The sequence below is a fragment of the Diplotaxodon limnothrissa genome, linkage group LG9, assembly GCF_057381915.1.
Source record: "Diplotaxodon limnothrissa isolate DT_005_m linkage group LG9, D_limnothrissa_male_GT1.1, whole genome shotgun sequence".
Classification (NCBI taxonomy): Eukaryota; Metazoa; Chordata; class Actinopteri; order Cichliformes; family Cichlidae; genus Diplotaxodon; species Diplotaxodon limnothrissa.
The window spans coordinates 34319100-34342376 of NC_140604.1; the positions used below are offsets into that span (position 1 = coordinate 34319100).

General features: G+C 42.3%; 1 protein-coding gene across 1 annotated transcript in view; it reads right to left on the reverse strand.

Moving 5' to 3' along the window:
• LOC146625992 (sodium channel protein type 3 subunit alpha-like) overlaps positions 1–23277 on the reverse strand; it is a 206402-nt gene that overhangs the window by 149728 nt on the left and 33397 nt on the right. Inside the window, exon 8 of the mRNA XM_085363113.1 lies at positions 15978–16041. Within this exon, the coding sequence (XP_085219239.1) occupies positions 15978–16041 (64 nt within the window). The remainder of the gene's footprint in view (positions 1–15977; positions 16042–23277) is intronic.

The following is a 23277-nucleotide window of genomic DNA, read 5'->3' on the forward strand; positions in this document are numbered from 1 at the left end:
AATACCCAACCTTTAAGTAAAGTACATGAACCTGTTACATGAAAGTCAGTCAAAGCATTCCTGTAATAAGTCTCCTGGACACGACTCTAAAGCACAAAGGTGTAGATGCTAAAGTCCAGTTGGACTAAACACATGAAATAACCATTTACAACCATCAAAAAGGCAGTTAGGCTACGTTCAAACTGCAGGCGAAAGCGCATTAAATCCAATTATTCTGACCCTCTGCGACCCATATCCAATCATGGCATGACAGTGTGTCAACGGCACAAATCCGATATTTTCAAATCCGATCTGGGTCACTTTCGTATGTGGTGCTGAATCCGATACATATCTGATGTTTTAGAAAACGACTGCTGTTTGATGGTCATGTCGCATTAAATCCGTCTTTTATATCACTGACACAAGACAGACGCCAATTATCAGCTAGAGCGCGTTTGCTGTCGCATTTTATTTGTAGTGTGAACGAGCAGACAAAAAAATAGGATTTGATCAAAAAAATTGGAATTGAGCATCAAGACCTGCAGAGTGAACGTAGCCTTAGACCCCCACAGCATCTAATAGTACTTTAGAGGCTACGCTGAAGGAGCAAAAACATAAGCACATGTATCACATGTTACCAACCACCACAACACCTGCGAAGAACCACAGCAGCACCGGCCACATTAGGCAACGTAAATATCCTGTTAGTGCTGAGAACAAACTGAGGGAACAAATGTTCGTCACTACCTTCCATAATCTACGATAGTCATATTTCACACAGAGCTAAGATTTCTGGGGGACAAAGCAACACATATTTGATTGTTTATAAATATGACAGATAGAAAGTTATTTTTATACAAAGAACCACAACTTGACGATAAGCCTGGTATCAAAATAAAAGGAGCTTTCATGTATGCTATAACTTTTTTGATGGTTAAATAAAACAATGACAAAGGTCATTTTGGTTTTAGATCCTGTACTTACAGAGTTAGGAGGGCTGAAAAATATCTGGGAAATTAGTTTAAAGCGGTCCAAGTTTGGAGTACTTCGATATATAACTTCGATACTATAACCGTGAATACTCATAGTATTAAGATAAAACATTACATTTTATTTAATATACTTTATATCAAAGAGGCAGTGCTACACCCTAAACATAATTACAAATTAAGTTGTCCAATGAAGTGTCCAAAAAATGTCTTTAAATATCTCATAACTGAGGATTTTTACAGCTTATAGTGACATGAAGCGGAGGAGAGGCTGTAGCTGTGGCTGGTGAGCTGGTTATAACCTTTTTATAAGAGCACAGCATACATTAAATATAGTTGTTTTTTTTCACAAATACAATCCACGTTGCATTAATCGGACCAATATTTTGGGAGTGGAAGAAGAAGCAGTAATAATAGTTTATTTGCTTTGTATCCAACGCAGATCAAACAGTTCTGCTGCACAGATAAAGGAGCGGGTTTCATCAAAGTTCTTTTTCTTTGTACCGAGGAACTGAGAGTGCTTTAGTGCTGCCTCTTATCAGCACACACACACACACACACAAAGACACACTCTCTCAGTTATCTCCCCGTGGACCAGCGTTTAGGTGGTGGAAGCCTCTTTTGTGTCTTTGGCTAAACATTGGACAGATGTCACATTCACAGCCTCCCGGAGAGCTCATAACTCAAACCAAACACACCCACAGCAGACGGAGGGAGGCAGAAACACACACTCACACGGGCACTCAGACAAAATCAACCTGCATTCTGAAAACTGTTCTCAATACTGTACTTGAGTTATTGACCAGTGCAGCTTTTAACATAATGTTTTAACCATTTATATCAGAAAGAGAGTGCACTGAGAGCTTTATGGCATGTGCAACATTCAGTCACTCTCTCACACACACACACACACACACGCACATGCACACACAGGTGAAGATGGAGGTGTATCACCAATTGCCAACAAACACACACAGATGCAGAGTTGGAAATGCATCGGCAGAAATTAATGCTAAACTAATTTAATGGAACACACAGAGTTGTGCGGCAGAGACGTGGCTACCACCAGCAGTGAACGCTAGGCTAATGGAATGATGAATATCAGCTATATGACGCAGTGTATTCCAGGAAATTCAACCCCCCCGGCAGCTATTTCCTCAGACTTGGGTCAAGCCATATTTCTCGCTAACTGCTCCGATGACAGCAGAGTCTCTCTAAGAGGAAGCTGGGTCAATGATGATTAAAGCCATACACCTCCACCTTTTGAATTTGCTTTTGTGTTTTCTGGTCACATTATGGGGCAAATAAGAGGCTCGAGCTGTTTTCAAGGTTTAATGAGAAAACAGCTTCTCGCCACAGCTGGATTTTCTTATTGGGGACTGCAGGCACGTGAGGCTGAAGTAGATCTGAGTTTCTCATTGGGCAGAATAACATCCAGGTATTTTTTTAACACTTACTGGATTTCCTCCTCTCCTGCTACCTTCTCCAGCTCTTCTGCAGATGATACCGAGTGACCTCAGAGACATATTCTCTCCAGTGTGCCCTGCATCTTCCCCGAGCTTCCACCAATCTGTTAATGCTTCAAAAACCTCACCTAGAAAGCATCCAGGAGGCCTATCCCCTCCTCAAGTTAGTGCGTTCCATCATTAAAGGGGGAACAGCTCCCTTCATAGATAACCCAGTTCTTTTACCTGAATCAGCCGTCCACTAACTTTTTTTGTCTAGTAACTACACACAGTTCATGAAGCTTAGGTGGGATTCCCCATGAGGTCCAAGTACACAGCAAAATCTCCAGTGTTAAATTAACACTAGAGAGTGTCTATATGGGCCCACACCTCTGAGTGTTAAATACAACACTGTTGAGTGTTAAATTAACACTTTTGACAGTGTTATATGTTTAAAAGTAACCTAGTCAGTTTTGAAGATTAACAATGGCTAACACTGAGCAGTGCTGATTTTCTAACACTGGAAAATAACTCAAAATGTTAGAAATATTCCAGTGTTAATTTAACACTGGAGATTTTGCTGTGTACCAACACGTATTCCTATTAATGTGTGTTAACGACAAACAAAAGGACTTTTTTGGATAATTCACTGAAATCCCCCAAATCATATTCTTATAGCAAACAGTAAGAGCTCTCACTAATGTCAACTTAGATGCCAGATTAGATTTGATCTGAGGAGACTATACACCTGAGATGTGACAGTTCCTGTCCAAAAGCAAAAAAAGACCAAACGTCCCTGTTATGGCCCTGGCCATGGCTGTATCCCAATTCAGGGTCTGCAGCCTTAAAGTACGCATTTAAAGGCCGATTACGTCACAGCGGCGCGCCGAAGGCTGTCCCAATTCAAAGGCTGCTCGAAATGCGGCCCTGAAATGCGTCCTTCATTTCCCTGAATTGTAAGGCTGTGGCAGTGTAGACTTCGTGGCCCAACATATCCCAGAATGCATAGCGCGGTGATGGGTGTGGATAAATTTGCAGAAAAAAACGGCGGATGAGGGGCGGCCGAAGAGTAAACTTTAAGTACTGAATATTATGTCACTTATTTATGTGCAAATGTTTAATAACGAAGAACATTAAACATTACTGTTGGCCACATGTCGGCAAAGTTATGTGACATTAGTGACGTTTGTACTAACTTGGTTTTAAAGCCTTTACTTTAAAATATACGCCGTTCAATAGCTGAACTTAATGTCACAGAGAATGATCAAAGCTCATGTAGCAACAAACAAATGAACAAAAGATTTTCTCCTTCATTTCTGTCAAACAAAGCTGTATGACACGTTTCCAGTGGTTAGTATCATGGTTGCTAGGCAACCTGGGCAGCGCGACGGAGGCTAGACCGTCCCATTTCACAAGCCTCGCACTTCCGGCCTTAGCGGTCTTTGAGTACGCGGCCCTTGAGGATCGTTGAGGCTGCGTACTTTAAGGCTGCAGACCCTGAATTGGGATACAACCCATAATGTGCTTTGGTGGCTGTTTCTTGTTCTGTGTCTTTAAGTCTCTGCAGGTCCCTGATTGGATAAGCTGACGGCTGCTGATTGGTCCCCTATTCATGCGGTTGCTTTCAAAATTCCTCACTAGCAGTTGTCCTGGGGCAGCAGCAGACCTGACCCTGGCCTCCAAACGCTGTGATATTTGTGATTCTCGTGACCTATTGAGCTTGTATATAGTGTGTAAATTAGCCTTCACTTGTAAATAGCACCTTGTAAACAGTGACTGAAGCCGAAGGGGTGAGCTGCCCTGTTGTTTTCTGTATTGTTTCCTCCTGTTTATTCAGTTAGGGAGTTAGGCATAACATTTGTCTTTTGTTTGTTCTTTTCATCACGTAGGGTTTAGGTAGCACCTCCTTGACTGATTAAGCTGGTTTTGTTTGTTATTTTGGCCTTTGTTCACCCCGGAGTCACGCTTCAGTTTAGACAATAAACCACTGTTCACGAAGAAATTGGTTTTCCCTCTGTGTAGGCTTTTGGGGACCAAGGCGGGGTCAATCCTTTTCAACTCTTATGTTATGTTCCTGTACCCCTAGACTGGGGCGTAACATCATAGTAACTGAAGATGGTGAAGAAGAAAAGGTCAGAGTCTTATCTTGCAAGTTGTCTCCTCTGCTCACGAGCTTTGGTTGGCGACCAAAACAATGAGATCACCACCACAATCAGCCAAGATTTCCTTCCTTCCCGATGAGTCTCTGTTCACCCTTAGAGAGGAGGTGAGGAGCTCTGAGCTCTGAGCAGATTGCCGTTCCTTCGTGTTCCAAAGCAGTCTGTTAAACCTGAACCGATCAGGACGCCTCCTGGACGGCTCCCTGTGGAGTCCACCTGGGATGCAATCCAGAACACTCTCTGGGTATTTTAAATCCCATCCGGCCTGGGAACGAGCTGAAGGACACGGAGGACATCTGGGCTTTAAAAGAAGCAGCTGAAGATGGATGGATCATCCAGACTAAAAACACTTGAAGAACTCTGACCCATGCATAAATAATATGCAGTTTTTTGTCTGTCTGAAAGATGTTTCATCCCTTTCTCAGAAATAAGACAGCAATTATGCTGAAAATAAGGTTAAACTTAGAGGGAAAAAGGATTTGACTGCACTTAGAGCTGCAATGACGGCATTTACCAAATCCCTAAAGACTTCTCCATCGTGCTTATCTTAAAAGATATTACATTGAATGTACAGTGGCAGTGTGCAGGCTCAAGATGGAACTTATGAAAGGAGTTAAAACTATACTTGAGTGCATACAAACGGGATATTTCCTCTTTGAGGATTCTGGACGTTACTTCAAAAACTTGTTTTTTATATTCTGTTTTTTTTCCATGAAAATGTTGGCTTAAATCTTCCTGTGACTGTGAACACACTCATTACTGCCTGAAATGTGAAAATGATTAACTGACAGGTGAAAACGAGCATCCAGATCCAAGCGGGACTGGTTGGATGCGGTTCTGCTGAATCCTCAGAGCAGCAGAAGCAGGAGAATCAGGCTGCCTCAGATCACTTCCTCCCAGCACAAACCCACTTCCTCCCAATGACCTCATGGGTCACATGCTACATGCCATCGAGCTCCAGTGACAAGAATAAGCTAATTAGCATCTGTAACGAGGCAGCCCGTTGGGTCGGCTGTCATTCTGCATCTTAGCTGTCTGCTGCTGTCGGTCGGGGCTTTGCAGGCATGTCAGATGGACTGCACTCTCATATTTTACCACATTTTCTTCTTAAAACATTTACAGTCATAGCTTGGAGACTTTTTTGTGATGGTTTTCAGCACTAATTAAAGGCAATACGTCTGAACCCAGTCATGATTGGCTTCCCTCTCTAAAGAATGACTGAAATCTGTCCAATCGACGAGTTTCTGCTCAGCGGGATTACCTCGTTTGAATTCCAGTTTATCCGTCATTCATGTATTTCATTTCAGCTCCGAACAGAAAGAGATTTATCTGCAGAACATCACTCTGACTGTGAGCCAGAGGAAATGAAAAACTGTGGACAACTACCAGGCCTAATTCACAACATTCATTATTCTATAACAGCACTGAGACACAGCTCGGAGCCGACTCTAGACTTGGATTTGATGTGACACAACATCAGCATTAAGAGCAGAAGGAGTTTCTTTAAGTAGACATTGACCATGGCAAGATAAACACGATACATCTAATTTGTTTTTAGAAGTTTTATACTTGAGTTTAAGATTTTACTGATCTTGTTTCACTAGCTGGGACCACATCCTCAGAAACGATGAGCGAAGAGGGTTGAGGAAGTATGAACTGGTGCTGCGGTTTGGGGAAGGCCTCGAAGGGGACTGGCGATGGCTCCCGGGCAGGGCAGATCCCCATGTACTAACGAGAAATGAATGAAAGAAGGGAGGAGAAGAGAAGAGGAGAAGAGAGGGAAAAAGGGGGGTAAGGGTGGGGCATGGAAATGAGAACAACGGGTATTGGAGAAGGGGGCATTTATAGTCTGAGGTCGGAAGGGGCGTGAAGGAGGAGTGGTCCCGGTCCTGAAATTGTAGAGATTTCTCACAAGTCCAATTCCATTGCTTCCTAACATGGCTAGTTACTTAGTTAAATGAGCTGATGCAAAGCAAAATTGGGGGTTTTCAAGGTTGCTTTTCATCAAATACTATCCCTCTTCTTACTCCTGGCACAGACGGTTTACAACTCGACTGCGATTTACTCTAAGTTGGAGACCATAAAGTAAAAATCAAAAAATTTCCAGCAACAAAAACCAAGAAAAAAAATCTTATGAAAATAGCACGCAGAATAGCATTAACGCATCAGGATAATCCATCTTTCCACTTCAATGGGGGATCCCAAGGTGTCCCACGGCCAGATCGGCCATATATAACTTCTCCATTTGGTTCGTAGTCCATCCCAGAGTCTCCTACATTTCAGCCATACCTGCAAAACATCTGAAGGGAGGCAACCAGGAGGCATGCTAACCAGATCTCACTCTGAGTTCACTCCGAATGTCGAGCTCCTCATTCTACCTCTAAGTCCACGCATCTCATGGAGGAAGCTCATTTCAGCCGTTTGTATTTGTGACCTTACTGGTACAATGCCCACATTACTGCTCACACCTCAGCAATCAGGTCTACCTCAACACTAACAGATAAGATCCCAAGATCTTTCATTTCCCTTGCTTAGGGCAAGAACTCCACCCATCCCAGAGGGAACACTTCATAGTTATACTTGTAGTTTATAGTTTGGAGGTGCTGCCTTTCATCCCAGCTGCTTCACACCCGGATGAAACACGAGACGAGTTATATCACAAACAGTTTAACTTAAAAATCACTTAAAATGACACACAAACTTATTAAGATGCCAAAAATAATATCCCAGCGCCCGCAGTTGGTCCGTTTCTTTTTATAAAAAAAGGCGAATGTGGACTTGGCATTAATTAGCACAAGGTGTACTTTATCCACGGACTCATACAAGTTGTACTGTGTGCAGTATCGCATTAATACAAACAGAGGGCTGATAAACTTTAATGCAATAGTTTCAGCTTGCAAAAACTTTTCTGAACATGCACTTAGACTATGATTGCAAACAATAATTCTATCAAACATGCCTGCAAATCTGATACCTGGAACTAATGGAGAAGAAGAGTCGGACAGTGCTCTGTGGGTTTAAGCACTTAACATCAGCCGATAAATCCAATAAACCTTCGTGTATACCCTCATCATCCTCAGCGTAACTTCCCCCCCCCCCCCCCCCTTCATGTAATCAGATATTTCATATGTTTGTATGCTTGTAACCTTGCCCCCGAGGCCAGCAGCGTTCCCAGCCTAACCCGACCAGATGCTGTGAAGAGTGAGGTCGGCACGGCATCTCCGGAGCAGAGCTGAGGGTGTGACGCAGGGAGAGAGCGGCATGAAAGAGCCTCCAGCTCTGCTTATAAGACACAGCTTTTTCTGTGTCTCACACTTTTTATTACAGTTTTACACATTTTGCTCATTACTTGAAAGTGTAACATCAGAGCCAATCAGAACCAAGCCCGAAAACAAAATGGCCCCTCAGCCTGACAATTTCCTTCTACCCCAATACTGCGCAGCCCTGACAAATGCTCTGCGCTTGTCTGATGAAGTGCCTGTGACTCTGTTGCAGCTGGTTGTAGGAGTCACAATGTGTATGTCAGACTGGGTTAGCTCAGTGACCTTTGCCCTCAGGCTTAGCGAATCAGCATCATGCGCGAGCGGAGCAGCTTCAGCACAGAAAGCAGACAACACAGCGATCAACATTGCTACCGTGACCGCTCGCTCCCTCCTCCAGCTCTCTCTCTGATAACTCGCCCGTTGACTCGTTTTGTGCCCACAGAAAAGCTTCCAATCTCAAAACCAGCACAGAAAACATCACAGAAAGTGCGTGTTCATGTAGAAAGGTAAATATGGACTCCCAGGCTGTGGTAAAGAGAGGAATAAATGACTGGTGACACGTTTATTTGAACAGACTAAAGTGCAATCACAGAACATTCAGCTCCAACGTTAAAACAAGGTGACAGGTGATGTGAATATGGCTCATCGTCTCTGCTCGCGCTGCTGGTGCTAAAAAAACGGAGGAATATTCAATATGTGAAGAGCTAGTGCTGCTGCTAGCCAATCAGATCACACTATGCAAATATCCTGAGCATGCAAGGTCATCATTGCTCAAAATAAGAAGAAGGTGGTCATTGCGAGGAGTCACCATGTTGCCTAGGGGTGCATATTGAACTGTTCGATGCAGTGCTTTCGGTTCGGTACGCATATGTATCGAACAATACAAATTTTTTAATTTATTTTATCAACTTTCCTTCTGACGATGCTGTCTGTGTTGAGCGCTCAGTGAATCTGCTCTCGACAGTGCAGCCTAGGCGGAGTAGTCGAACGCAGATTCACTGAGCGCAGGGCAAGCTAGCGAGACAGAAGCTAAGCTCTCCTTGCAACATGGCAAATTGAACCTCCCCCACCTCATTCAGATCTGGCGTTTGGAACTATTTTGGTTTTCATGTGACGTATGACCCTGAAGGTAAGCGCGTCATGGACTAAAGTAAAACAGTATGTTGGATGTGCCACGCAATGCTCAGTTACATTGGTGGGAACTAGTGCGTTAGTGCAGTTAGCTTGTTAACGTGTTGACGCCGTCCAGCCCCACGCACGGGGCGATCCGCGGTAGCTGGTTAACGGAGATTTGCCGTGTTGTGGCTTTAACGTCATTTCAGATTAACGCTGACAGCACTAGTAGGAACACAACGAATATGACTGCACATTTACTCGACATCATCCTAGTGCAAAGACAAGTGGAAGCAGACAAAAACAACAAGCACGCATGCTACAAACTTTACCCGAGTCATTTAGACAGCTGTTAGCACAGGATTCTCCTTATGGGGACCTGATATGTTTAATATGCTGCTGAGAATATAGCCCAGAAGAAGCGTATAGTAGAGCTTTTATTTTGGAAAGAGACATTTCTCTGTAATAAACTCTCTTTTCCAAAGATGAGTGATTCCTCGATCAGATAGATTTATTTTTTTTATTACTTGGTTGTTTCAGCAACATTAAATTTAAAAACTGTACTTTTGAGTTAAAATATACATTTATAATTTTAATAAATGACAAATTAAAAAGGCATGAACATTTTTTTTGTATCGAAAAAATATCGAACCGTGACACCAAAGTATCGAACTGAACCGAACCGTGAATTCTGTGTATCTTTGCACCCCTAATGTTGCCTTATGAGATGTTTAAGTGGTCGATTTGTTGATCGTACTAACAAAGGTACTCCTCTCAAACATGAAACGCTGCCCTTACTCAGGAGTCTCGGTGTCAGGAAGGTGGGTCTCTTTTATAACCTGGTTCTATCACCATAGCAACTACTGCTGAACACATAACCTGGGCTACAGCACCTCATGGGTTCAGAGTTTCAGTTATCAGTGCCACATTTCACTGACTGCTGTAAGATGTATTCCATTAGCAGATAATATATATACACTTACACCCTGCTGAGCTGAGCATGAGTGAATGAATGAATGAATCCATGCAGCGCAAACTCAATCCACTGCGTAGCTGTGCAAAGTGACAAGAATCAGGTGCAAAACACAAACACGGCAGTTTGCTTCCTGTCACCTGATGGACAAACCAGGTGATGAATGCCAGCAGCACCTCTACCTAACATGGGCTTCAACCCTTTTTCCCCTTTTATTTAAACGAACACCAAAGGACACCTTGCGTAGGGACAACAACAGGCCAGTTCGGGATGAGAATGCTTTGTTAGCTTGACAAACAGGATAAGGGAAACTTCCCTACCCTCCTAACTCCTCAGATGCAGCAAGCTGCACGGATTCACTGTGTTTTTATAATATTATGTTGGAGTTTTAAGCTCTGTTCAACTTCACCTTCTGCACCCGGGTCACCTCCTTCCCGTGCTTGTTTTCACTCATTTATGTTTTCTATCCTCTTTTCTTCCTTTCATTTCTTTTTTGATGATCCACCTCATCATCCTTACCTCTCACTGTCCCCTCTTCTCCTGCTCCTCCTCATCTTTCTTTCTCCCCACGTGTCTTTTTTTCTTTTACCTCCTTACTTTTCTCCTTTTGCTTCATTCTACTTCCTCTCTCTTGTTTCTCTCTGTGGATCTAAAAGATGTTTCTTTGCCTGGTTCTACTGAACACATCTCTCTGCCTCTCTCTCCTCACCTTATGTTTGTTTATCTCTTATTTCTTCTTTATTCCTTCTCTTCACATGCTTTCTCTCTCTCTCCCTCTGTTATCTTCTCTGCTTTGCCTTGCCCTCGTTCGTCTTCCTATCCCTCTGTTTTCTCTTCTCCTCCCCCTCCCGTCTCATCTAATAGCCTTCTGTCCATCTCCTCCCTCGTTTATCTTCTGCCCTCTGTATCTTCTCCTCTTTCTTTCCCTCCACCCATCCTCCTTTCTGCTTCACTTCTCCTGCACCATCTCATCTTCCTCCCCTCCTCCTCCTCATCGGGTTCATGCCATGGTATGTTTCTGTTTACTTCCTGTTTCACTTGCCTCCTAGTCCTGTTTGCATCAGTTTCAAATAACGTGGTCAGTTAGCTTCAGGCTAACCGTCTCCCCAGAGGAACAGCTACTTGGAGTTGGGTGATGGTCTATTTCTCTCTGACACACACACACACACACACACACACACACACACACACACACACACACACAGTACTGTCATAGCTGTGTCACTCAGTGTCCTGCTCTCAGCGTGGTCAGACGCTTCTCCTTTCTGACATGTCACACAACAGTCCAGCACACGACACCAGCAGCAAGATCCAAACACACGATGAGACACGCTCATACCATCTCATCACGCTGAGGCAGGATCGAAGAGCAGCAACATGAAAAATGAAGCCAATGAGGAAGTGACAAAAACTGCACTTCCTCTACTGTCCACTTGAGGCTGCCTTCAGCTGTGAGTCAGTCCTTATAGGCTCTAATGTTAAAATGTCTCAGCAGAAATAATCATGTTTACGGCCTGATATGTGAAAAAAAAATCCCTGCTTTAGCCTGCAGCGCTATTTTCCTCCAACACATTAACTGTGCAGGGGTTTTATTCACTCATGCATTCAGATTTCTCTAAGGTGTAAAGTTAGTGGGTGCTACGACTCACAGGAGTCACAGGTGGATGGTGACAGCCTGTGCGTTACAGCCTGCCTGCAATATCTGTGCTTCTGTTTGAGTGAGTGAATTTTTCTTCATTAGCATTAATTAGCAGATCAGCAGATGTGCTGTGCACACGTATGAATGCAGCTTCCTGATCAGTACCAGCTAATGCAGCTTGCTTGCATTAGCTGGTAGCTTCACAGTCCAGCCTCTTGTCTAAATATGGTCACTTCTGAGTCCCAAGGAGTCTCGACTAAGGACACATTGACACTTGGAGGTATCACACACAACTTCAGTAATTATTAGCAACTAATGAAAGGTTTGGAAATTACAAACATGAGATTTCACTTTAGACTTTAGGTCATTTTATTTTAAACAAGAAAAAGGCCAAAAATGGAGCCAGAAAGTTCAGCAGGAGCTACAGCTGACATGACAACATTGCTCTAATGAGATTATCCAACAACCTTTCCCATATTGGAAGAGAAACAGTAAAACAAGCAGATATTGTGTATGAGTGAAATGAGACCTAAAATATAACTGTTGGTAATGGAGAGATTGGTTGTTTCTTTCCATTTCCTTTGCAAACTGGTGATTGTCTTTCTGTGGTGTCCAGAAAAGCCTACTCCACATGCAGTAGCTAACATGTTTCTATCAGCCTCCATCCATCTTCAGTCAAAAAGCAGAATTTCTCACTGAGGTCTCAAAGTGCAAGAGGAAGAAATAAGTCAAAGATTCAACTTTAAAATATGAGAATGCGGTCTGGAGCCAAATGACAGAAAATAGGAGGTAATTTCAGATGCATTCATAGCGGGATGATGAAGTTACATTAAACCAACATGCACGGGTTCTGCAAAAGCATAAATGTTTCTAAAGATGGAGTGTCTACTGCCACCAAGCACGTTTTTACTTTAGCTAAGGACAGTTTAGTGAGAAAATCTTTGCATTTTGTCTCCTTCCACTGAAATTTAACCCCACCAGCAGATCATTTCTGCCTCCGTCTGAGAAAAATATTTGCAGAACTAAAGACTCAGCCTGCTGTTTACTTGGACTCTCAGGTGAGACGGGAACAAAATGAAGCCCAATCTCATTCCCTCTTTGTTGTTTACATCCTCAAACAGCTCGAAACAGTCAGCCAAAGTATGAAAAATCATCAGACAGATTCGAATGTGAAGAACATTCAATAAAGTGATAACTAAAGGTTGTGAGGGACAAACTGCTATGCTGCATGATTGACAGGAAAGTAAAGAGAGATTGATGTTTTCAGCTCTTCGTCGTGGTGAAGCCAAAGCTTTTCACACATGTATTTTTAGCCCCAAGCTCAGCTGAACCTCAGGATGCAGAAAGCTGGAAACTGCAGCCGAAGGTCATATACTGGGGGTGATGGATGATTTTGCACATGGTTAAAGTGGGACTTTTAATGTGACAAGCAAACAAAGGCATACATGTACAAATAATAATATTAATAATAATAAACATATGGGAAACAAGGAATATAGATAAATGTCATAAAGCCTGATCCGTCGCCACCTCACCAAAACCTAGCCCATGATTGTGATGCTGCTCTGATGATGCTTACATCACATCATTAACCCGCTCACAGCAGCGTACGCTGTGTCCCTTCAGTTCAAGCACCCACACCACTGGAAAAAAATTATATAAACAAGAGACCATCTTGCAACTGCATACACCAACAATGAAGCCCATCAACCCAGCAAGCAAAAATGCTACTGACTTCTAAAAAGTGCCAATCAGCACTTATTGAAATGACCCTAATGACCTAGTGCGCCAACTGTAATAACTGTAAATCCTGAGCCAAACCAACTTGTGCTCCAACTTTAACCAAACACCTGGAACAAAACACAAACTACAGTTTTGGGATAAATCCACTTAACACTACCCCCTGACACCAGATTGCTACCACCCTCACATGAGGATACCCCCGTGAGCTATAATGTTTATGCCCCAATCATGCAGGCCCAGAGACTTCAACTTCCAGTCGCTACAGGAAAAAAATCTTGATTTCTTGGCAAATGATTGCTTGAGGTTGACGGCAGTCACCAGATGAATTCCCCACAAAGAGGGTGTTGCCCCCAAAACCTCTTTGGGAGTGTTTCGGGTGTTAGGGACCTGAAAATGAGCCAAGTGCTAGTGAAATTTGAAAAAGTATGATGCAAGCTGGAATAGAGGCCTTTCAAAGTAAAAGTTTAGAGCTAAGGCACAAGTTTCACTTTGAAACCAAACGGTCTCAGTTTCCAGTTTGTGTTTTTTTCTCAGAAACCAGCAGCTGCAAGGTAGGAGAAAAATATTGTCCCCGAGTCTGTGTGACTGGGACCTTACTACGCTAGCAACTGGATAAAGGTAAGACCAATTTATCATTATTAGGAAGTGAAGTCTTTCTGACTTCCGGCGCCCCCCCGTGAGTGGCAGCCTGTTACAGCAGCTCCGCTCATTCTGAGCTTCTTTCGTATCTCCTCTTTACTTTCTCTTTTTTGTAACTAAAGTTTAAGCAATTAGATTCTGCAATCATGGACTACCATTTTGTGCTAGTCTTGGTTGTCTTTCTCTTTTCTTTCACACCATTTTTTACCCATGTTTGGGAACCCAGCATATGGATGCTTTGTTTACAGCAGGGATCAGCTGTTAGCGCTGTGTCCCACAGCAGTGCTGCCGGCGGACAGACACGACATTCCCACTGAGCTGAGGAGGAAAAGACGTGGGTGTCGTGCTGGGAGGGAGCGCTGTCACCCAAGAAGGAGACGTTATAGACCATCTCTCCCTTCTGTAATCACTGGAAATGTAACATCGCTGCCCAATAAGATGAGCTCACGTCGCTAACCTGGTCACAGGGGGAATACCAGCGATGTAGCATTGTTTTGCTAACGGAGTCCTGGCTAACACCGCTAACTCCGGACACGAGCGTGATGCTACCGGTGGCTCTGACATTCCACCTGATGAAGACCCTGGAGCGGCTGGTCCTGACTCAGCTTCGGCGCCTGGTGGGCTCATCACTGGACCCACTTCAGTTTGCCTACCAGCCTGGCATCGGAGCGGATGATGGCATCATTCACCTCGTGCATCGTTCCCTCGCTCACCTGGAGACCGCTGGGAGCACTGTGAGAATCATGTTCTTTGATTTCTCCAGTGCCTTTAACACCATTCTTCCCACGGTCCTGAAGGACAAGCTGGAGAACTCAGGAGTGGACCATCACCTCACAACATGGATTCTGGACTACCTCACTGACCGACCACGGTATGTGAGAACTCAGGGCTGTGTGTCGGACAGGGTCGTCTGCAGTACGGGGGCCCCACAGGGAACGGTCCTGGCTCCGTTCCTCTTCACCATCTACACTGCAGACGTCTCCCACAACTCCACCGAGTGCTTCCTGCAGAAGTGCTCTGACGACTCTGCAATAGTCGGCCTCATCACTGATGGGGACGACAGGGAGTACAGAGAACTGACCCAAGACATTGTGGACAGGTGCCAGCAGAACTACCTTCAGATCAACACTAATAAAACCAAGGAGCTGGTGGTAGACTTCCACAGGCACAAACATCCTCCACTGCAACCACTGAACATCCAAACACCAAACACACACAGCTTGTTACTGAATTTTGGGCAATAATCCAACAGTTCTTACCTAATGTGTGAAAATAAGTGTTAAGGACCTGACCATCCAGATATTCTGTAAATCTGACTTTCTCATTAGCCATCGCAGAGCTGTGTTTGCTCTGCTGGTAAACAACAGAGTCGTCTGATATTAAACCAATGAGGGAGTCCTCATTTGTGTGCTGTTGTCTCCGCATGTCAACTTTCTGAGTAAATTACAGTGTCAGTGTCATTTATTGCTCCAATCCAGCTTTGCTGTGAGTCAGTGGTCGGTCACCATATGCATGTATGCAGCCTATATTTTCTGGATGTTTTCAGAGATGATTATGCTTTCATACAACAATATTATATTTATCCATCTTCATATCAGAAAACATTTCACAGCATTTATTTTCATACTGCTCTTCTTCATATGGGTTGTGAAAAAATTACAACCCAACACATGTTACATCATCTCCACAGCACCCCCCCCCCACTCCATGGAGCTTCTTCCCAAGGCTCTGCCTGAAGTAACGCATCGCTCCTCAGAACATCTTGAAACTGTGCTACATTTATCTGCTATGACTGGCAAACCAACAAGGGGAACATCTCTGTAACCCCCAAGTGGTTACAGAGGGAAACCAAACAACTGTCTGTTAAAACTCTCTTTTAAACTTCAGGCGTTACCAGGCTCAGGGTGAGTGGCCCTGACTGGTTCAGTGGTTTGTAATCACACTCAGTGTAACCATGAACTTCAGAATCAAATCACACCCAGGCAAATCCACGTCTCCCACCTTCACAGCGGAACAAGAGAAACTGTTGACTCACCCTGCGTCGCTGCTGTTCCCACAGATTAAGGCATCCTTGGCTCCCTCCACCTTGTAGAAGTTGTCTAAAATAAAAAAAATAAAAATTAAAAAAAAGGAAGAAGGTGAGATTTAAATCTGAAACTAGCTTTTGGAGAATCCTCTTCTTCCTCACCCCCTTTCCCCCCCTACTGAGCCACACAGGTGTTTTCAGTCATCATGTTGATCAGGCTTCTCCTCAGGACTACGTGGGCGTTCGCTGACATGTCCCTCTTCCTCCTGTGTGCACTGCACAGGAACTCCTCTTCATCGTTCTTACCTGATAGACTGCACTAGCTGAGATGTAATGAGGATGAATAATACAGTGAAAGATGACACTGTACTTAAGGCTTGCGAGACCTTTACAGCAAGAGACAAACCTTTGCAGAAAGAATATTAAACTTTTTTGTGAAGCTAGTTTCAGCCACGTGTTCACAGAGGAAAAACAAACGCCAGACTGTATAAAAACTGGGTTTGTAATTGTGCTAAAGTACGAGATATTTTTAAGAATGTGTTGTGTCGTCTCCTGTTGGAGGGAAATGGTGATGTTGAAGCTGCTAAATGGAATTCAGGGACCATTTATTTTGTAATTTAGACCAGTCTTATTCCTAATGTGGCATGTCAGAATATTTTTGGTGCTTGTCATCAGTCGAGGTTGATTTCCCCGAACCCTAAAGTGGACCTGCTCTGCTGTTCTTAATTTCCTGCCATACACTGTACTGTTAAAATGATGGATGCTCATAGTAAATATGTGAAACTGTTACATAATGACGTCAGAATACACAGAAATAAGCCCTATGAGCCAAAACTTCATGCTTCTCTAAATGCTCAGTTTCAGCATGAAGCGACTTCCAGGTTGGAAAAATGAAGCCAACAAGGAAGTGCCAAAAAACTGCAATTTCTCTAACGTCCACTTGAAACGCCAGCAGTGACTCAATGCCCACAGACTGCCATGTTAATGTTACAGCAGAAATAAACAGGTTACAATCTGATACAAAAATGGCTTTGTCACCTATGCATAGTTTCTCATTTCATGACGACTCTTACCTCCGTGAATTTTATTATAACGCCACCTGAATACTAGTATTAGGGGCGTAGTCACTCTTCCTGACAGAGGTCATCTATGTTTAGCATGTCCTTTATGTTTCCATGTTTTCTTTGTTTCATTTATGTCTGCTCATTTCCGTTTTTCCTGTTTTGCTTTTGATTTGATTGAATTTTCTCTTTCTTCTTGTTTTGAGTTTTATTGTTTTGATCATCTTCACCTGTGTTTTGTTCCCCGCCGGTCTCCACCCCTCTGTCCTCCAAGTATATGAATGTCTTCTCCTTTGTTTTGTTTGAGTCTGTTGTTCACCATCATGTTTGTCCTGGTTTCTAACCTGTTCCCTGTTTGTTTCCATGGACCTCAGTTTAGTTCTTTCTTCCTTCTGTTCGGACACACTTTATCCTGCCTATTCTCTGCACAGGTTTGTTTTTTTATATCTGTTCAATAGAACTTCTTACTGGATCATGGATTTGGATTCCTATCTCACTACATTAGACATATTATAGTAATTTTAATGTTTGTCTGGAACAGCTCTCTCTTGCAAATGAGACATTGGGTTTCAGTGGGACTACTTGTAAAAATAAAGATTAAATTCCACTTGAAAATAGATGAAATATGTTAATTTAAAATCATAACATTCCAAAAATCAACATGTGGCGACACGACATCTACATCGGTCTCTTATATTCCACCTCTGTGTCATGTTTATTTATTTATTTAATTATTTTTGATACTGCACAACATTAGTTAATCATTTTGAAATCACTTTTGTCAGGTAACCATGAGAACTGAGGTCACAAAAACCAATGAGCTGCATGATTAATCTGCACACATTTATCCACATCTGTGCTACAATAAGCTAGCTCCTCATAAAAACTTGAAATGTTCAAACTTCATCAGGATTCAGGTGAGCTCCGTCAACTCGTCCTGACTGTTTTGTGTCGGTGGAAGTTTGTGCTCACCTCCCACTCACTTCTGTCTGTCTGTGCTACAGCACGATCAATAAACTCATCAAACTCAGATTGTGAGGTGGTAAAACCATAACCATTACAGCAAACACAGTTTGCTGAGCAGTTATTCAACACTTAGATCTGACCACAAGCCATTTCCAAGTACATTAATACACTTTAACATCATCACATGAAGTACTTCGGGTGTTCCTTTGTGCCAGACACGCTTGAGAACAAAAGTATCCGTCATAACAAGCTCAAAAGCTTTTAATGCAAGTCTGCAGGAGGAAAACAAGCACTTCTTAACTTTAGCTGTGGTTTGAGGATACAGCAGTCCCTCCTGACGATGGAATTAATGTATTTAACCTTTACCATTCCTCTTCTAAACAAGAGGACTCACTGAAGAACATAGCTTAGAAATATCTGTGAGCTTGAGGAATCAGACAAACCCTTAAAAAAATAACATAATGTTGGTGCCAAGTAGATAAGTGTTATACAAACACATGAATTAGCCACAGGGACCCACTGATTTGTAAAGTACCAGACTGAAGCCTCAACTATAGCTTTGCCACTGCCATCTGTCCTAGAAGCGTCATGGTCCTGGGTGACCCAGCGTTTAGAGTTTATCTGTATGATGATGATGATTTAAGTTCAAGCTTTGTACAGTTTAGTCTTGAGTTTAGTTCTTTTAGTCTCTCTGAGTTTATTTGTATTTCAGATTCATTGTTCTTGTCTGTTAAGTTCCTTTTGTGTCTTTGTCTCATCCCTGTGTCTCCTCTGAGAGTCAGTCATGTGCTTTATTTATGTCCTCTGTCATGTCTCTGTTTATTCCCTCTATGTGTCATGTTGGTTCTTCCTTCTGTTCATGTATGCCTCGCTCTCTCCATCTTTCTCCTCTACCATGTCAGTTTTCCATGTGTCCTATTGTCTTCCCACGTCAAGTTGTGTGTCTTAGTCTGCGTCTCAGTGGGTTTTCTGTCTTATTTTGATAGTCCTTGGCTCATATGCTTGTGTTTAGTTTTGCTTCCCCTGGCTCTGTGTCTAATTGTTCCAGCTGTGTTTCCCAGCCGTCTCTACTGTACTAATCACCTGTCTGTGTATATTGTGTCAGTTCGTCTTTGTCTTTTGGCAGAACATCAGTTCACCTCCCCCCATATTCACAGTGGATTTTCCCAGTCTAGTTTTGGTTAGTGTAAGCCTTCATTGCCCTTTATTTTTGTATCATTGTCTGATCTTCTATCAGCCCTTAATAAACAGCTTGCATTTTGTTAAGATCAAGTTCTGTCTGCTTTTGGGTCCTCTCTTCAGAAATGTGACAAGAATGTTGTAGAAAATTCTAGAATTTCACTCACCAAATCTGGAACACAGCCTTTTTTGACAATCTTTTAAAACAATTGAATGCACAGTCGTGTTATTTGTCAGATTGTTGCATTAAAAATACTTCCAAAAGGCACCAACAGCACAAACATGCTCAGCTAGCAGCCACCTGAATTGAATTGAATTGAACTTAGAAATACCAAATTCATCCCGGATACAGTTCCTATAAAGACAAACTAGCTAGAGACCAAAACTGATGTTTGCCATATGCTGTAAACATGCTTATTTCTGCTGGGAGTCTATGAAGACTGACTCACTTTCGAATCCAGGTTCAAGTGGGCATTAGAGGAACTGCAGGTCCTTGCAGGTCTGTCAGCAGCAGCTCCTACATTTTTACTGTTTTCAAATGCAAGACAAAGACCAAAATCTTCGATAAAACCAACAAACAGCATTCAGAGCTTTCACACAAGAGAAACAAGGGGTGTGGTGGAGAAAGAAGGTGCACTGCTGTTCACACACTCCTAACATAGACAGTGTCATTAAACTGGACTCATATTTTAATTTTCACCAGCAAATTTTGGATATAAACCACTTCATTGCAAACAGAATCACTGTTATCAGACAGGTAATGTAAAATTACAAAGTGCTTTCCCTTGAGTTCATATTAAAAACTCAACAACTGCATTTTAACAAGTACAATCTTCCTTTTTTTAAACCGTAAACCACGCTGACAGCACTGACCTTTGAGGGAATGTGGACCTGGGGAGCCACAGATGGAGAATGCCATTTTATTAGTAGCTTCATTCCATCAAATTTTACCTTACCCTCTTTGCTGTGCTGATACAATTTCACACAACCCACAATAGACAGACACTCTTGCAAAACCCAGCAGTACAGTAGTCAGCATGTCCCCTGCACCAACAGTTTAACAAAGAGCACAAATTCGTTTTGCCATTCTGGTTTTTGCTGTTGCACGAAAGGTAAGTGTCACAGTAAACCTGTGTCTGTAGAATATGTCATGGAAAGCGATATTTCAGCATGAAACCAAGGCCAAACATCTGAAAATGTGATGTCCTCGTTTTATTTTGCGCCACATCAAGTCTACAGAGGTACTGTAGTTTTTGTTTGGTCATTAATGCAAATATCTAATCAGCCAATCACAAGACAGCAACTGAATGCATTTATGTGGACATGGTCAAGACAACTTACTGAAGTTAAAACTGAGCATCAGTTGGAGCGTGGCATGGTGACTGGTGCCAGACAGCCTGGTCTGAGTATTTCAGAACCTGCTGATCTGCTGACATTTTCCCACATAACCACCTCTATGATGGCACAAAGAAAAAAAATCAGCAAGAGTCAGTTTTCTGGGGGGAAAATGCACCATGTCTGACCCTTTGGACACACGGCTGGCTTTAGGTTGTTTACATTTTCATTGCTTAAACAGGAAAACCATTTTGTTGTTGGGGTTTGGTGGTTTGCTTGTCTGGAAACATATATCAGAGTAGCAGCAGTTGTACTTTTATTGTGAAAAGCTGCTCCTCTGCGAGCCGAGCAGGGAAACTGTGCCGTGAGTAACTCTGTAGAGAAATAGTGACCTTAAATGCTGGCTTGACATTTTCATCCATTTGCCTTACGAGAACAACTGTACAGGATGCTCATCTTTTATTCAACACATAATTCAGGCCACACTCATTTAACTCTGGCCATTAGAAGCGATTACATAACATTGCAAAAGAAAGGACTAAACAGGAGGTCATTTTCTTCAATCCAGTGCCACAGCCAAAGGTGTAACACCTGTGTTTGTTTCACAGCATTAGGCTTCACAGTTCTGACGTACCACAGGTTTTGTTTTTCATATTCTCTGCTGGCTTATGTAACAGCTTTTATTTTTTATGTTACTGAATTCCACCAATTTTTTCATTAGTTTTGTTATTTTACTTTCACCTCCACTTGTAAGTATCGATCAAAGCGTTTGAAAACCATTTTAGTTTTTCTGGAATGAAAATTTCTAAAACTGAACTAACTAGAAAAAAATACTGTAGTTGTAGAATTCGAAATAAGAAATATGTTTAGTTCATTGTCAGGTTAAATTTTCTGCAAAATCAGCCCGATTAAATTTCTTTACATCTTTTTTGAGAGTGTGATATTTACATGAGTGCAAATGAAGCATTTGTATTGTACTACCTGTTCTGAACGTCTTACATTTTGCTGCCAACAAACAGAACCCATGTTATTTAAAATAAAATCACCAAATAATAATAGGGGTGACTGTATGTGGATGTGGTTAAAATAGGCTTGTGAACACGCAGAAAGTGAGCCCTGCAGGTCGTTCCTGGTGTGTGAATTGTTTTGTTTGATGAAAACAAACATTTATTCTGTAAGTTCTTTAAAAGTGAATAATGTGCCATCAAAGCACCAACCACTAATATTGGCAAAGTACTAAGTACTAGCCACAAATAGCCACAAATGTTCACATCTTCAAATGTGTTTACATCATAGCGATCTGTCAGGACAAGCAAGGCAAGCAGTGCTTTCCCTGTGAAATCCAAATATAGGCAATTAACACGTACCAAAGGCAAATCATTTCTCTCTTTGCAGCTCCAAACATTCTACCATCGCCTATTTAAATTAATTCTGTAAATTATCACCATTATGTGGCCTCAGTTGTCTGTGGAAGCTAGCGTAACTATGGAGCCCATGCAAACTTTAGTTTCTGTCATTTTCCATCTATGTTAAAGTCTGCGGCTGGTAAAAACGCAAAACCAGCAGTTTCTGTGCTTACCGACCAGACCAGAGATCATTCATATTTACTTATATTGTCAATAACCTCTTTAGTCTTTGATAGGAGGCTAACAGGAGACCAGTATGCTAGAGAAGCTAACCCTGACTTTGCTTTCCCTGCTCTGAGATCAGTTATAATCTTTTCATTACACTAGCAAAAGCTCACACTATGGTCAACGATGTGTATGTACACATAACATAAATGTAAAGTTGCTATTCTTTTTGAGATTAGCCACAAAGGAGAATAAATATAATTTTAAGGACTTTGAGTTTTATAAAAATAACCAACTAAATATCCAGCTGCACTATGCAGTCATCTCTTTTCTTAGATTTATGTAAACATGAAGAAAATGGATGGTTTGGTTTTGGAAAAGGTATGGCGTAACATGCCACATATTTTAAAGAGATAAAAGACTCCTTAAAAAAAATCAATCGCGCCTTTTTAAAGGCTTTATTGTGGAAATACTGTTCTGGGGACCAACAGAGCTATTACGCAGTTTTCCATGAGGCCAGGACGTCTTATAGCATTTCCCTGAGAGTTTTCAGAAAAACAAAAAGAAGCTGGTGGACCCCAAGAAGCAGTGTTTAAACACCTTAAAAAAAAACCTTGACTTGTCAAAGAGAAACAAAGCATTTTAGCATTTCAGTCTACAAACACGACAAAAGCCTTGTTCTTCTTTCCATGACAGTGGCTGCGCACATGCAAACTTTCTCCTTTCGGCAAACAAACAGGTTGTGTGGCGCTTGTGTTTGCCTCTGACCGTGTCTGACCGCCGCAGCACCAAAGGCACTTAAGCTTTTTAGGATTGCAGCCATTCATTTGTTATCAAGTACATCTGAGAGACTGCATCCCGGCTCGCCAACAAAAAACACTTCTGAAGTCTGGAGTGCTTTTGTTCACGGGTTCAAAGTAACCGCGAGGCCTTTTACGCAACACTTAAGATTAGCCACTGAAGCATTTTATTCTCATACAAAGCAGATAGGAGCAGTCATTACCTGAAGTTCATCGTTCAGATTCCACACTCCCCCCATATGTATGCATATTAGCCTACGATCTGACATTTAATAAAGGTTTTTTTTTTCTGAGCGACCCCCATCTGGGAAGATTTCACTGAGCTGCAGGAACTTGGAAAATTGTCTCTGTGGGATATTGAGAGAGTGGGCTTAATTTCATTTCTTTTTAAAACTCG